At 47.3% G+C, this 15,631-nt stretch overlaps 3 protein-coding genes across 9 annotated transcripts; 2 read left to right on the top strand and 1 right to left on the bottom strand.

Moving 5' to 3' along the window:
* Positions 1–442: 442 nt before the first annotated feature.
* On the top strand, positions 443–13,067 carry LOC117589153 (adenylyl cyclase X E). 5 transcript variants are annotated; one of them, XM_034280851.1, is made up of 13 exons: positions 445–557; positions 1,283–1,494; positions 1,570–2,393; positions 2,455–2,736; positions 2,800–3,085; positions 3,167–3,342; positions 3,398–3,613; positions 3,675–3,999; positions 4,056–4,324; positions 4,386–4,480; positions 4,543–4,694; positions 4,761–5,543; positions 13,052–13,067. In XM_034280851.1, the coding sequence occupies exons 2-12, from the start codon at positions 1,372–1,374 to the stop codon at positions 5,508–5,510; spliced, it is 3,498 nt and encodes a 1,165-aa protein (XP_034136742.1). In that variant the 5' UTR covers positions 445–557; positions 1,283–1,371; the 3' UTR covers positions 5,511–5,543; positions 13,052–13,067. The 5 variants fall into 5 exon arrangements, with proteins under 5 accessions (XP_034136745.1, XP_034136742.1, XP_034136741.1 ...); XM_034280850.1 differs by lacking the exon at positions 13,052–13,067 and having other exon boundaries at positions 4,761–5,577; XM_034280852.1 differs by lacking the exons at positions 445–557; positions 13,052–13,067 and adding an exon at positions 635–654 and having other exon boundaries at positions 4,761–5,577.
* LOC117589303 (adenylyl cyclase X E-like) lies at positions 6,679–10,633 on the top strand. The gene is made up of 11 exons (XM_034281095.1): positions 6,679–6,792; positions 6,851–6,991; positions 7,053–7,203; positions 7,256–7,721; positions 7,774–8,496; positions 8,553–8,768; positions 8,830–9,073; positions 9,134–9,492; positions 9,552–9,934; positions 9,986–10,168; positions 10,225–10,633. The coding sequence occupies exons 1-11, from the start codon at positions 6,703–6,705 to the stop codon at positions 10,566–10,568; spliced, it is 3,300 nt and encodes a 1,099-aa protein (XP_034136986.1). The 5' UTR covers positions 6,679–6,702; the 3' UTR covers positions 10,569–10,633.
* Positions 10,579–15,568, bottom strand: LOC117589162 (cytochrome b reductase 1). 3 transcript variants are annotated; one of them, XM_034280865.1, is made up of 4 exons: positions 13,471–14,000; positions 11,662–11,871; positions 11,229–11,592; positions 10,579–11,161 (listed from the first exon to the last, which is right to left on the bottom strand). In XM_034280865.1, exons 1-4 carry the CDS (start codon positions 13,751–13,753, stop codon positions 10,987–10,989), a joined length of 1,032 nt encoding a protein of 343 aa, XP_034136756.1. In that variant the 5' UTR covers positions 13,754–14,000; the 3' UTR covers positions 10,579–10,986. The 3 variants fall into 3 exon arrangements, with proteins under 3 accessions (XP_034136756.1, XP_034136759.1, XP_034136758.1); XM_034280868.1 differs by lacking the exon at positions 13,471–14,000 and adding an exon at positions 15,226–15,568 and having other exon boundaries at positions 10,987–11,161; XM_034280867.1 differs by lacking the exon at positions 13,471–14,000 and adding an exon at positions 14,691–14,859 and having other exon boundaries at positions 10,987–11,161.
* Between the last annotated feature and the right edge of the window lie 63 nt (positions 15,569–15,631).

Genomic DNA, 15,631 nt, shown 5'->3' with positions numbered 1-15,631 from the left:
TTCATGACATATCTTAATTGATTATTTACAAAATAGGATTAACACTAAAAAGGTCAAACAAAAACAATTTCATTGTATTTAAAATGCTTAAGACTTTCCGCCTATCGACATGCGTGCTGCCAACTTGGTGTGCCGACCAGGGCTACATGCAGCTATAACTTATAACTAACGCCGGCAGATGGCGGTGGTAGAACACAGCTCATTCTTTCGCGCGCAAATTAAATTGGATTTCAAAAAGTATTAATTTGCATAAACTTGGATATTTCGGCACCGCAGCTCAAGTGCTGCTATTCACATGCACTATAAACTTGTTTATCTGACATAAAATCAACTGCTTATCTGCATAATTCAATAAGTGAAATTCATCATCCATCACAAGCCATCAATCAACACAAACAACCCAAAAACCTTTTCACACTGATAAGCCAGCGGCTCTCTCTCTCCACTCTTCACTCGGCACTCAGCCATCGACAGGTGTCGATTGGCGGTGTTGCCCTTAGTTGGTCGCAGCAGTTCAGGCGTATTGGTCGTGCGAGAAAAAACCGCAACGGGCACGGGTAACATATCAACGCAGAGTGTAGCCAGCCAGTGGCGTAAGCCACAAACGAGCAGCAATCGACCGCTTATCAGGCAGCCAGCACCCCCTGCCAAAGAGTAATTTGTGATACCTGTCCGTCCGCCGTGTATTATTGGCATTGTTCGGAGCGCAACGCGCTTAAGTGGTGTTAATTTTTCAGTAATTATTATCGTATTTATTGCCCGAACGAAAGTGAAGTGCCCTGCCCACCACCACATTCTGCTCTGTCTCGCTCTCAAGTGTGTTCTCCGTGCAAAAGTGTCGTCCATAAATGAATTACACAGCCATAAGGTTGTGATCAGCGTGGGTCCAACTGCAGCTGATAATGGGGGACATCAGGCATGGTCTGTGCATGTGCATGTGTCGCTGTGTCGCCGTGAGTTTGATTTACAAATCATTAGAAGCACAATCAACAACACATTAGACAAATTGCTAAATTAGCTGCTGTTTCTGCAGCAGAAAAATGGGAGAGCGTGAGAGCGGGAGACACACGGGATCAATTCGAGCGCTGAGACACAGAGAGAGAGAAAGAGAGAGAGAGTGAGTGAAGAGTCTAGCTCTCTCCACCTGTCGGTACACCCCCTCGATAAGCCCACAGCCAGCAGCCCATTGAGTGATTTTCAATTGCTTTTTTTGGTTGCTATTTACCTCTGGCTGCTACCCTCTCTGCTAATGTTTAATTGTTTGATCTGATAATACCCACAGATAGATCCAACCAAAAACTGATTGTGTCGACTGCGGATAACTGCCCGGAAAATGCTCAAAGCCAGACAGGCGTCTGCGAATGCTGCAACATGAATTCCTACTTTGATTCGGCCATCGAGTACAATCGAACAAACACAATTAGTCTGGCGCACTCGAACGAGCAGTCGCAATGTTTCTCCAATGAAAAGAACTGGGAATGGTCATATCTGGTGGTAAGTTCAATGATTAATCACAACAACTAAGCCCAGGTTAGCACTCTAATCAATTTGTATTCCCATTCCCCGTAGCGAAAATGCCGCAACTTGGAGCTGGAGGAGTCATACGATTTGTATATGCGTCGCCTGCGTGTGGGCTACCTCTCGCTCTTCATCTTCATCCAGCTGCAGGTGACCATCACGCACACGCTGCTGCTGCTGACAACGCCAGACATTAGCTTTGTGTATGTGGACATGGCTGCCTACATTGCCTCGGGCGTGGTCATCTGGTTGATTCTCTCCGTGAACTTTCGCAAAGAGCTGGTCAGCAAGCATGGCTGGATCGTGTACATCTCCTCGTGGCTGGCCGTGTGTGTGATGGTGCTGATGGACATTGGGCTGAATTTGTACCATGCCACCAGCCACAATTACATACTGAATCCCATCTACGATGCGTACACGCTGTATGCCATCTACATGTTCATGCCGGTGCCGTATCTGCTGCAGCCATTTGTGCTCGGCTCTGCCGTCACTCTCTGCTACATCTTCAACTACATATTTGTGATCACCTCCAAGGAGGACAACCAAATGCACGGCATCCTCAATGAGGCCATCTACCTGAGCTGCGTCAATCTGTTGGGCATCTTCTTCAGGCTCATGCGGGACATTGCGCTGCGCACCACCTTCCTTGATCGTCGCCAGTATGTGGAGGAGAACCTACTCCTACGCTACGCTCGCGATCAAGAGCGGAGTCTGCTGCTTAGCATTCTGCCCAATCAGATTGCCGATCGACTGCAGGAGGATGTCAAGAATCGCATCGAACGCTCCAAGCAGCAGCACCAGCAGCGATCCCACGTGGATACGCAACGCACAACAGACAGTCAGAACTTAAGGCGCTGGCGTCAGCCAGATCATGGGTAAATATATAAACCATTTCCCACTTCAACCACTCCCGTTTATGTTTAATTCTCTTCACAGAACCCTCTTCATTGAGCCCCATGATGATGTGACAGTCCTGTATGCCGATGTCGTCAACTATACGCATCTGACCACCACGTTGGATGTAAAGAAGTTGGTGGAGGCGCTGCACGATCTCTTTGTGCGCTTCGACATTGCCAGCGAGGAGTACAATGTGCTGCGGATCAAGTTCCTCGGCGACTGCTACTACTGCGTGGCGGGGCTGGTCAGTCCTAATGTGGATCATGCCAAGTGCTGTGTGGATCTAGGACTGCGCATGATCAAGGATATCCGTGATGTAAGGTGTGTACTGTACCCTTTATTATGTTGTACCAATTATTTACTACTCTCCCCTTTTGTTTCCAGAGAGAAGCGCCACCTCAACATTGACATGCGCATCGGCGTGCACTCTGGCGATGTGCTGTCTGGTGTGATTGGCGCCGCCAAATGGCAGTTTGACATTTGGTCCAAGGACGTGGACATTGCCAACCGACTGGAGGCTACGGGTGCCACGGGTCGCGTGCATGTCAGCCAGCAGACGCTGGCCCTGCTGGATGGCGAGTATTTCTTCGAGGATGGCACGGAAAAGGCGCGCGAGGATCCCGTGCTGCAGAAGCATGGCATACGCACCTTTCTGATCAAGTCATTGCGCGTGAGTACGATGGAAATCTATCCCCCAACCAAGGGAGAGGCATTCCACACACGTACACTTACATTGAATCGAAAGTTGTAGGCCCCCATGCACAATCCGAGACGTGTTCAGCGCGAGCGACAGGCCAAGAAGCTGAGCGAGGCAAACAAGTCGAACTTCATGCACAACTCGACGCTGCATCAGTACAATCAGGTGCGCAACCAAGCCAAGCTGGAGATGTGTCGCGAGCTGGACAAGATGCCCATCGGTCGGATACAGTAAGGAGTCAGGAGCAATCCACGCGAATCTAGCCTAATGTCTCTGCTCCTGCAGGCTCACGAAGGTGTTTCGGCGCAGCACTCGCCTAACGCAGGACGAAATCGAGGAGGAGACCTTTCGGCGCAACATCAGCTCGTTCTGTTTGTTCTTTCGCATTCGCAACTGGGAGATGCTGTACATGCGGGAGCCGGACGTGATGCTCAAGTACAGCATTGCCCTCTCCTGGGTCATCTACATGGGATTGCTGACCATTCAATTATTGAGCAAAGAGTGAGCTACACGTACCCATTTTGACCTGTATCTCAGTCTCTAATCTAAGCTCTTGTTGCAGTGCGAGATACCATTACTGGTACATTGATGGCACCACCATTATTCTGCTCACCATGCTGCTGATTGTTTCGTGGTACAAGAAGCTCTGGATTATGTACATGTCCGATGCGGAGGTCTCTGTGCCCACGAGTCGCCTAAGTGGCTTCCTCTTCAACATGTCGGATCTGATGCAGCGCAACGTGGTGCTGCGCATCGTCATCTACTTCCTCATCATTTTCTCCTACTGCGCTGTGGCCGCTATGCAGGTGGTGGGCTGCAGCAACGACGAGGACTACGAAGACAATGATCCCACGATAGAGGAAAAGCTGTTGTGCTTTCATCCCTGGGTGAGCAAAGAGCCAGAAGTTCCCTTGCATTTTGTGATACTTTTATCCACTTTCAGATCCTCACCAACTGCATGACTCTGGTCATTGGCATGTCCTTCCTGTTCACACGGATTCCATTCATCATCAAGGCCTGCTTATCCACCATCATCACCATAGTGTACTCAGCTCTGGTGATATTCGAATTCAATCACATCTACGCCAACAGCCCCTCCACCAATGTCAACTTCAATGCCAAGTACTCGCACATTCTGCTGATGATTATCACGCTGGGCATCTTTCACGTAATGGAGCGACAAACAGAGTTCATAGCCAAGGTGGACTACAAGTGAGTTTGAGGATGGGTTAAGTCTCGATGTCTTTGACCCACTTCTTCCTGTACCCCTCAGCTGGAAGCGGCAACTGATGAAGAAGCAGGAGGATGCCCTAATCACCAACGACACCATCAAAGTGCTGCTTACCAACATATTGCCCTCGCACGTGGGTGAGTTCTGCTCAGGGGAGTGAGCCGTCGAAACTTGCATTAATCTTTGGTGCCACTTCCAGCTGACTTCTATCTGTCAACGCAGCTGCAGAACGAGCTCTACTACGAGGAGTATGACAATGTGGCCGTGATGTTTGCGTCCATCAAGAACTTTGACACTGACAAGATAGGATTGCGTGTGCTGAACGAGATTATCTGCGACTTTGATGATGTGGTAGGTGCCACCCAGCTATGTGACCCTTTGATTCAATGCACTAACTCCCCTCCATCTTCCCTCTAGCTAAACAAATATGCCAGTTGTTTGCGCGTGGAGAAGATCAAGGTGGCCAACTGGACATACATGGCTGCCTGCGGTTTGGACGTGTCCCGTTCCGAGCAGGTCAACGCACCGCAGATGAAGTTTCGCAACGTCTCGCTGATGCCCAACGGTCGTCGCAGTCGCTACGACGGAGCGCGCAACTCCGACTCCGATGGCATCCAGCGCGTGCCCTACGGCAATGGCAGTAATATTGCCCTGGACCTGGACCTGGAGCGGGGTCAGTACGAGGGTAATGTGATAACTAGTGCCCCGCGCACCAGCAACGGCGGACAGCAGGCTGGCAACAGTAGCAACGAGGTGGTGCTGGTTATGGCACGGTTCGCCCTGGATCTGATGCGAGCCATGCGCCGCTTCAATGCCGAGAACATGCAGACGGAGTACGAGGGGAGCACCGACTATGGCATGCTGAGAATCGGCATCTCGCACGGCCGGGCCATGGCCGGGGTGGTGGGCATATCGAAGCCACACTACGACATCTGGGGCAACCCGGTGAACATGGCCTCGCGCATGGACTCCACGGGTGTGCCGGGCCAAATACAGGTCACCGAGAACACTGCCATCAAGCTGCGGGAGTTCAATATACAGTGCAACTATCGGGGCATGACATTCGTCAAGGGGCGTGGCAACATACCCACCTACATCATTGGCACCGACAGCGAATACGAGTTCCTGCCACATCGTCCCGAGCCCAACCAACACAAAGAAGACTAGCTGAATTTAATAGATATTCGATTTTAAGCTTCCACGTATGTAAATACTTATTGATAATAAGCAAACTAAATCATAATGAATGTACTTAATAAACGAATTACCCAGTAAAAGTAAAAAGTATGTACGTATGCAGGTTTTCTGGGGTGGATTAAATGTTTTGCAATCGCAAAGTAACTAAAAGTATGCTACGAATTATATTTTAAACTCACAAAAAGATTTCAAATTAAAATGTGGTGCACACTTTTAGTTACTTTGCGATCGCAAAAAATTAATTCAGTTTTCTATCAGCCAGCTTTTGACACGCTGAAAAAACTTAAAACCAGCTACTTGCTGCTGATTTATGTTCGCCTAGTACTCCGTCAGAAATTTGGCCATTTGAGCGATTCAATTTTCGAAAATTGGTTGTTGTACAAACAAATGTTTGTTGTACAACAATAACAAAAGCCACAAAAAAAATTGTTGTACAACAACAAATATTGACAACAACAACAATGGTTTTGTTTCGTCGTTTTCTCCGTTATTTGTGGGCGGATCAGGACGTGGGACACCTCTTTGAGATCGGGATGATGTCCCCGTTCGTTTGACATCAAGGACATTAAGGATCAATTATCCTTTGCGCCGTATCTTGGCTATTCCTCAACCGATTTGGGCGTGCCACACCATTTCGTAATCGGGACAGCTTTTCTGATCCTTTTCAGTCATGTCCTTTTCCAGGACATCAAGGATTAAGGATATAATTTCTATAACTCGGCCATTTCTCGTCCGAACCGGACGTGATACGTGTCCTCGTGAGCGGAAGAGTCTCAATAATTCTTTGGATGCATCAAGGACCTTAGAAACTGCAAGGATATACCATATTAAGCTATTTTTTGATATAATTAAGTGTAACATCCTAAAAGTATGCCACACTCTTTGAAAAGTAGAGAAGGCTAAGCTAGCTCCAAAAGTATGCCATGCTTTTTTATATATCTAAAGATACAAAAATAAAAATAAATCACACAGAATGTCGCTTTTGTTTTTGCTTTTTTGGATACCAAAAAAGTATAAATATTTTATTGTACGGTTTTTTTTACCCGGTACTCGAACAGTGAATATACTATATATGTAAATACATATCCTAGATAAACTATTTCTAGCTAATATTTTAATCAGAGCTATGACTAAATAAGTTGTATCTGTGATCACATTCGGAATGAATTCTCCATGGCCGAGTTTTAATGAGGATGTGGGAGACAGCCGCTCGCTGGGCAACGTTCGGGTCCTTGAATGGAAGCACTTGAAGGTAAATCCCCTGACGAATTCGCAGTGACTGAAGTAATTTGAAGCCATCTAAACTGCAGGAAAGGTGTCGGACGCTGCAAATGGAAAACTGCGTGTGGAATTACATGAGGCGTTGGGCCACCGCCACGCTGGCTCACTTCATCATAGTCATTGAATGTCTGATGTTTGTTCACATTACTCTGCTCCTGACCCTAGTCAAGGTAATACGGCTCTCCTGGCGATCTGCACTGGTTCTGAAAGGACAAGATAATATTATTTCAGAATGTATACTTTTATGAACTGGTTCCGTACCTGTTGGTTTTGATTCTGATGCCACTGGTAATGATGGTTTGCCTGAAGGATAACCACAAAGAGTGTTACGCCAGCAACATGATAGCCAGCTGGGTGATGGCTTTTCTGCTGACGATTATGGGTATGAAATAGATTCAGTTCTTCGCTGGGTTCACAATATTTCCTACACTCAGACAACTTTGTTTCAATTTCTCATGGCGGCAACGTTGTGCTGATGCCCAGCTACGATCACATTGTGCTGGCTGCTATTTACTTGTATCTGCCAGTTGCGTTCTTGGATCGAGGCAGACCTTATATCCTTGGCCTGGCCGTTTCCGTCGTGTACTTTTGTTGCTCGTGCTGGCGGCTGACGGCCAACAAAGCACAGCTCCTTCCTACTCTCGTGTGCTATGCGTTGTATCTCTTCTATCAGAATCTCGTCTTGGCATTATTTTTCACGCTGCGAGTGTTTGGTGTGCGACGCCTAATTCTCAATCGCCATCAGCTGGTCTACGAAAAAATTGTGCTCAAGATGGTGATGAAGAACGAGAAGGCCCTGCTGGAGTCCATTACCCCAGCCGAAATGGACCAAACGCTGCAGGAGGACATTCGCACGCGCATCGAGGATGAGCGACAGGGTAAAAAGATACCCAAATTGCGGTACGTTAAGCACCTCCCGACCCTGTCCTTCCCTTCTGATCGTTTTCTGCAGCAAACTCTTTGTGGAGCCACATCCGGCTGTGTCCATACTGGTCGCCGACATGGTAAACTACACGCACCTAACCAACACCCTGGATGCGCGGAGTCTGGTCGAGATTCTGCACGAGCTGTTCGTCAACTACGATCGGGCAACCAAGCGGAATGACGCGCAGCGCATCAAGTTCCTCGGAAATGCCTACATTTGTGTCTGCGGCATTCCCATGTACAACCCCGACCACGCCTGCAGCTGCGTGGACCTGGCGCTCGACATGATCAGCATAACCCAACAGGTGCGCGAGCACTGGATGCTGAACATCGACCTGCGCGTCGGTGTGCACTCGGGAGAGGTGTTCGCCGGCGTCATTGGCCACATCAAGTGGCAGTACGACATTTGGTCTAAGGATGTGGACATTACCAATCGCCTGGAAATGTGGGGAGAGCCGGGCAAGGTGCACATCTCCAATCACACTCTCAGCCTGCTGAACGACGAATTTCTCTACGAGGAAGGCACCGACAGTGCCAGGAACGACCCCGTGCTGCAGAAGGCGGAGATCTACACGTACTTGGTCAGTAGTCGTCATCCCGATTTTATGGAGCCCTGCTTTGGTCTGGACTCGAATATTCGTGGTGTCTCCCTAGCCTCGTACCGCACGAGCTACAGCAATATCTACGAGGAGGTGGCAAAGAAGACAAAGAAGAATATGGAGAACGAAGTGAAGCACATGCCAGCCGGACAGTGAGCAGACTCTTACTTCACATCCCTTTATTCTGTATTAAAGATGCCTCCGGTAGATTCATTTACTTCTGTAGAGCCCCCAAAAGGGAAGGAGAGGAACCGAACGAGGATCAACTGTTAAATGCGCACATCACCTATGGCTTGATGAAGTTTCATAGCGCGCGCATGGAGTGCGCTTACATGAAAATGCCAGATCTGCTGATGAAGTACAATCTAGTCATTGTGCTGGTTGCCGCAGTGGGGGTCATCGCGATGAATATTACGGTATCTGTGTATGCCGAATTAACTGATCTCATTTGTTCCCAGTTAATCCGTTCAACTTAATATTTACAGCTCCACAATGTTCAAGGAACTACTTGCGATGCTGCTGGTGCTTGTGCTCATCTGCTTGATTGGTGGCTATAAGAAGTTGTGGCTGCAGTTCCATGTTACGACGCCCATGGGACAGCCGTCCTTCTGCCTAAACCGTTGGCTCATCTGGATGTCGGAGCTAATTGAGCAGCAGACGTTACGTGTGGGCATGCCCCTCTCCATATTTGTCATACTTCTTGTCTTCGTAATCGCCACGACCGGCGTGGTAGGCATCGGGGAAGCACTCTTTCATTGTAACCAGAGCTCATACCTTCCCCTTTTACAGCTTGTGTGCAGCAGAGCCGAGTTTGAGATTGAGTTAATCGAATCGGATGTGGCCGATGAGGAGCCTCAGATGATGTGCTTCCTGCCCTGGGTACTCACTCAATCGGTGATCATTGTGCTCAGCCTGCTATTCTTCTTTGAAGCCCTGGCGCTCTCCTTCAAGATGGGCCTTGGGCTGTTTATCCTCAGCTGCCACCTGTTTATCATACACGCACACTACGGATTCGCGTTCGAGCGATCGGAGACAATCAATATGAACTTAAAGGCGGAATTTGCGCACACCTGGTATCTGCTTGCCTACTTTATAGTACTCTCTGTTAAGCAGCGTCACTCCACGTACATCAACAAGGCGATCTTCTTGTAAGAAAACACATCCAATCCACTGGAAGTCCACTTAATGCCAGCATCCTTCATTGCAGCACTCGAGGGCGCTACGAGAAGACACGCAAACTGACAGAGGACACAACAAAGTCCATCAAGATCATTATGCTGAACATGTTGCCCTCGCATGTGGCTGACAACTTCCTGGAGATACGGCGCAACGATCAGCTCTTCTATGAGAACTTCAAGAACGTGGCCGTGATGTTTGCCAGCATTGAGAACTACGCTGCTGATCGGGCTGGCATCCGAGTGCTGCACGAGTTCATCTGCTACTTTGACGAGCTGCTGGTGAACTTTGGCCGCAAGTACAAGATCGAAAAGATCAAGGTGATGGGCTGGACGTACATGGCTGCCTGTGGCCTCTCGGCGGAACATTACACTCCTGTCAGAAAAGAGGAATCGGAACTTAGCTCGAGATCAAGTGAGGATATTCAATTCTTACCACAGCAGGCTTTCAAACTGTTCTTCACAGATAGCGTACGCGTCGGGTCCAACGAATCTTCAGAGCCTTCCTTTTTGATGGATGACGACGAGTTCGTTTTAATCATGACTGATTTTGCCGTCCATCTGTTGCGCATCATGAACAACATCCAGGTGGAGGACATCTTCTACGAGCTCGATCTGCCGAAAAGCTTGCGGGGGTGCCTGAAAATTGGTAAGATTTGTCCGTCCCTCTTACCCCTTCCTTACCACTGTCTCAAATTGTCGTAGGAATCGCTCATGGGCCTGTGAAGGCTGGCGTTGTGGGCCACTCGAAGCCGCACTATTACATCTGGGGCAGCACCGTTAACATGGCATCCCGCTTGACAAGCACAGGACTGCAGGGCGCTATCCAGGTGGGCGAGTCCACTGCTCAAGTGCTGCGTCGCAACAACATCCGGTGCAGCTATCGGGGGCAGAGTTGGCTGGAGGGCATGAGCAACTATCCCACATATGTGGTGGATCTGGATGACACTCTAGAGTTTCAGTACAACGATGAGAGGTCTTCTGAACAGGACAGCGAGGAGGAGCAGGAAGAGCGCACTCTTGGCGGTAGCACGGGCAGCGACTGCTAGTCTTATGATATTTTTACTTAGTATTAATATAGATTTATTAAGAATATATAACACACATAGAGATATTCATATAAGCAAATGTTCTATATGAGGTTAAATACGTTAGATTTGAGCACTCGCAGACGCAGACTCGTACGTCCGTCTCTTCACAACTGGTAATCAGTGTACATATAAATATGTGGAAAGCTTTCCAGTACACATAGTCACATTAAATATACATATATATAATATGTACTGTAGATGCTATGGGGTAAGGTAAGACATGCATCTCAACGAAAATAAACAGCATGAATAGTCAACAGAGCACCACATGGTATCAGGTTTCCGTTTCGTTTTGGGTTTTGTGCACAGTTTTGAGCAATTTTAAAAGCAATTTGCTGCTGGTTTGGGGCATGTTTTCTGTCGGTCAAGTAGCGCCTTACTCATTGCCCGAGTTGGAGCTCAGCAGTGCCGTGTCCTCGGGTATGGGTTTGCGCCTGTACGATGGCTCCGTGGCGAGGTAAACCACAAGCGCACCAAATACCACATACAAGACTCCAATTACATTGGCCAGGACACCAGCAGGTGGCAATGTGGAGTACGGTGGAGAAGTGCTGCAGAAAATATAGAAAATATCCATTAACCATTGTCAGACAATCAAATATGAATGGATCCACTTACATGGCAAAGATTGCCTTCTCGGTGATGCCCATGACGGCGCTCGCAATGGCCAGAACGAAGCCAAACAGACCAAAGTAGATGTGCAGCGGCATCATGGCAATCTTGTAGTTTTCCCTTAGGCCTGGGGCGAGGAATGCCACGAACCCGGCCACATACTGCAGCCCAAAAATGATCACCGAGGAAAGGCCCAGCCAAGAGTGCAGCGAGTACATGTTGGGTATGGGCGGGCTGTTCAGGTTGTGCGAATCGAAGACCGCCTTCAGGGCAATGACTGTCAGAACGAAGGCGGCCATATGGATGCCGGCGTGGGTGAGCTTCAGGGTCTTCTTGCGAGTGGTGCGGAAACCGCGATACACCAAAATGGCTGCAATGGGAGCGGAGATTAGTTTAATCCAATGTGCAGTCTGCACCTCTTCCGCTTGCTGCTACTCACAGTTGCCATACAGATAGATGAAGCCAATGGTCATGAACAGCGGATGCCAGTTGAACTCCAGCTTGGGATTCGAGCTGCCACCCAGTCCACCAAAGTGCTGGCCTATCCAGGTGCCCACCAGCACGATCATCGTCAGGCCGCACAGCTGCGTGAGTACGTACAGCACCTTAAAGTTGATCAGCGCCGGATCCATGTTGGATTTGGTGCCGCCTGGACGGGGGAGAAAGAAAAAGAATTGTTTAAAAATAGAATTCAAGAGCCCTATTAAACATATGCCCACGCATTCCGATCATTCCTTTGCCACGCGATCTCATATTTTGCGATCTAATCATTGAACATACAAGCTCACGCACACATTCCATCCACTCTACATATGCTTCATAAAGATTTTCCGTATACTCGTACTTGCACAACATCTTTTTTTAGTGGCCATAAATATTGCCCTTCCCTTGTGCCTTTTCACCTGCCTGCTGGTGTGCGTCTGGAAGTGATTAAAATACCCCTTAAAACTAGTGCTGATAACCACATTAGTTGATTACAAGTCTCCTGCTTTGACTACATAATCCGTTAACAATAATTAAAGCCCACAGGTTGTTTGGAATTGGCCGAATACCCCGCACGGGACATGCCACTTTCCCCGACTGCCAGACAGATATTTGATCCATCATCGGAAAGCAGCCGCATTTCTGCCACACAAACAAAGATCCTCCTTTGACGCCAGCAATCTGAGATTATGATAAACATAATGAGATCTAGACTTTAGAAAAGCAAAGATTTATTGGAAACACTCGATTCCATTCCCACAATATTCTCCAATTACAGTTTGCTTCTTATCTGGTTGAATTCTTCTAAACTTTTCTCGTCAACATTTCTGATTGTTTATTTAACAATTATTAATGCAATCGAAGTGAAAATTTGTGTCTCTGTCAAGCAGCTGGCAAAGCTCTCTGGCAAATGGAAAACATCGATATTCCCAACTGAATATAAAACTGTTAGTTGTAAACTGCCGTAAATTGTAGCCATTATGTTGTTTCCATATGCCACGCTTGGGTCCGTCCCCCAGTTATCAAATAAATAAGAATACGATGTTCCAGACTTGGGTTTGTTTTTCTTTTCTTTTTGGGTTTTGGGCTATCGGACAAAAGTGAAATTAAATGGCATATTAATTAATGATTATGATTGTTAATTATGACGTGCCAGGGCGTCTGTCTGTGCTGTGCAGCAAAGCGTTGCAACAGATCGTGCGCAAAATTTAAGAGAAACAATCTACATACTCGCAAAAGATGAAAAGTAAAACCTCCGCCGATGACGACTTTGGAAAAGCGTACAAAAAATATGTTGAAGCCAGCAAAAGTAAAATAAATAAAGCGAGTTAAAGAAACGCAAAGAGATTTGTATGTACATATTTATGTACATAAGTATATGTATGTTGAAAAACTAAAGTGAAATTCAACTTGAAGTCGAGTCGTGCTCATCGTCATGATGATGATGATCGCAGGGGGGCCGGATCGGGCGCATGTTGGGAGGTGTGGCAATGGCAATGCAGTTTTTAACGGTCCCTCTCTCTCTCTCACTCACTCTCTTTTTGTGTTGGTTTGTCTGTGCGTTTTGTTATAACTTTTACTAAACTAAACTCTTGTGGTTGTTGCTGTTGCCACTGCCACTGAGACTGCCACTGTCAGGTTGTTGATTTTACTTTGCACTAATCAAACTTGCAGCCGAAACTTGCAAAGCCATTCACTGTCTGCACCTGTCTGCCCCTGACTCTGGTCTGGCCTGCTGTTGGTTTGCTGTGTGTAGTTGTTGTACCTTTGCTGGCTGCCAATTCAATGCCTCCAACGGTTATTGCTGGCTGCACTTGTTCTGCTGCTGCCACGGCAGACACTTCCACGGCAGTTATCTGCAGGGCAGGCACAGCTGCCGCCTTCTCTCCTCCTCCTCCTCCGTTCGTTACGGAGATCACTGTAGTGACTGCCGTTCCAGTGGTCGTCCCGGAGGATGTAAGCTGCTCCTCTGGCGTGGTGGCCACTGACTCCACTTTGATTTCGTTTGCGGGCACCGCCGCCTGCTCTATGTCCGAATCCTTCGACATGGCTGATGGTCACTGTTGTGGGTTGGTATTGGAGTTTGGTGGTTCGGGGGGCACTGATTAATCAATAGTTCACCAAATGGCATGCAAAGCCAGCGGTTAATTGCCACAAGACACAACACTACAGCAACACTACAACTATGCAACTACGGTACTACGGCACTACGCTACTACTGGGATCAGCGACACGACCTACGATACGATACGATACGAGACGACGAGTGTACAACCGAACGCTTCAACGTGCAATGCGCAAGTGAATTTAAAGTTTTCCAGCTGCCACCCGCCGGAGCTTAAAAATGGCAAAGGAAGGCACTTTGCGCACCGAAGTTTGTATACCCTTTAGCCTACAGATTGATACATTTCGAGGAGAAAGTCTTCAGAAAAGACAGACGGACATCGACACATCGAATCATACTCATGTTAGATTGTGGTCTTGCTCTTACTTTATTATACTTGAAACCTTAAGCTCGTGGAGCTCCCTTCGCTCCTCTCTGTGCTTTATAGTATATGTACCACCCCCACTTTACAAGAGTACACATCAAAAAGAGCTTTTAATGCCTGTCAAATTGTGTTGCTAATCTACGCTGCTATTAAAGCGTAGTTAATTGTTTAGTTTGTACTACTGCGGATTTCAATGGCTATGAAAAGGGTGGGAAGGTAAATGAGTGTGCGGGTGCTGGGGTGGTTAGTATGCCACACCAGACTAGATACGGCTGCACGAAAGGGGGTGAAGGTGGGTGGTGAGCGGGCACCTTTTGCATTCCTTACTCTATTGATGCCCCGTCCGTCACTGAGCTGCATTTCAATTGCGACTTTGACTAGATTGTTAATGTTCTATGCATAATAATGTGATATACATCTAAAGTTCCTTCTTTAATACAAGTGCACACACACACACGGGGCACTGACTGATGATGTCTGATGATGGGGCACTTACCCAGAGAGAATAACATTGCGTATGCTTATTACTTTCTTCTCTTTTTCAGATAATACTTTTGGAGTGTGAATGTATAAACTCAGCTTATTTTTGCAGCTCTATAAAGATTTGCAGCTGCCGGAGAACAATGGACTGAAATATATGCAATTTTTCCCGCTGCGACACTTTTTACTTGTTGAACGAATTGCGTTCTAATGACTGTTCGCTGCCATATGGGACGAAAAACAGTGAAAATGTCTGCAAAGGCTGCTGCGTGGGCGGTGGCACCCTACACCCACCCTTCCGTGTAGGGTGTCTGTGCCTCTGCTCTGGCTGCAAGCCGCAACAATAAGCTTTTGTTAAAAAGCTCGAACATTCAACACTCATACAAAGGCATACGCAAACGCTTTCTAACAGTAATACCACACACACACAGCTACAGTTGGGAACCACTTGTTGAATATGAAAGATACCGCAAGACAACGTTTTACTTTCGTACATTTAGTAATTAAACGTGGCTAAAAAATATACATATATGTCGAGTGGTAGTACTTACAGTTCAAACTTAGTTAGCGGCAAATATGTACTACACTAAATATGTACTAGTTTTGTAAACGTTTTGCTTGACACACACACACACGCGACAAAAAATCAAAACAACACGAGATGCTGCCAAAAAAGCAAACAAGAACAAGATTTCGCGACGTCAGCAGCGACAGCCCGAGAACGTCATGAATTCATTGACCGACTATTTCCTTTATCAATTTAAGTGCAAGGTCAAGTGGCTTTCACTCTCTAAGGGTTTCAAATTACTAATCGATCCACTCATGGTCTAAATGCTCGCACAAGTGTCGTCTTTTGTTTCTGCTGCTCACTCATTTGGAAAAAAGCGGGACAGACCCACTAGGGCTGGAACGCACACAAAAAGCGATAGAAGACGAAGAATTAACATGTCACCGACA

Source organism: Drosophila guanche, unplaced genomic scaffold, assembly GCF_900245975.1.
Source record: "Drosophila guanche unplaced genomic scaffold, DGUA_6, whole genome shotgun sequence".
NCBI lineage: Eukaryota > Metazoa > Arthropoda > Insecta > Diptera > Drosophilidae > Drosophila > Drosophila guanche.
Note: the sequence above shows the minus strand (reverse complement) of the source record. Positions and strands in the feature narration are given on the sequence as shown.

Bases quoted from the DNA above. Each gene is read 5' to 3' on its own strand.
- LOC117589153 (XM_034280851.1), top strand. From the start codon at position 1,372: ATGAATTCCTACTTTGATTCGGCCATCGAGTACAATCGAACAAACACA. The intron at 4,000-4,055 runs GTGAGCAAAGAG...ATCCACTTTCAG, and splicing joins TGTTGTGCTTTCATCCCTGG to ATCCTCACCAACTGCATGAC. The intron at 4,325-4,385 runs GTGAGTTTGAGG...TGTACCCCTCAG, and splicing joins ATAGCCAAGGTGGACTACAA to CTGGAAGCGGCAACTGATGA.
- LOC117589303 (XM_034281095.1), top strand. From the start codon at position 6,703: ATGAATTCTCCATGGCCGAGTTTTAATGAGGATGTGGGAGACAGCCGC. The intron at 8,769-8,829 runs GTATGCCGAATT...TAATATTTACAG, and splicing joins ATGAATATTACGGTATCTGT to CTCCACAATGTTCAAGGAAC. The intron at 9,074-9,133 runs GTAGGCATCGGG...CCCCTTTTACAG, and splicing joins TAATCGCCACGACCGGCGTG to CTTGTGTGCAGCAGAGCCGA.
- LOC117589162 (XM_034280865.1), bottom strand. From the start codon at position 13,753: ATGTCGAAGGATTCGGACATAGAGCAGGCGGCGGTGCCCGCAAACGAA. The intron at 11,872-13,470 runs GTACAACAACTA...TCCCCCGTCCAG, and splicing joins TGAATTGGCAGCCAGCAAAG to GCGGCACCAAATCCAACATG. The intron at 11,593-11,661 runs GTGAGTAGCAGC...CTCCCATTGCAG, and splicing joins CATCTATCTGTATGGCAACT to CCATTTTGGTGTATCGCGGT.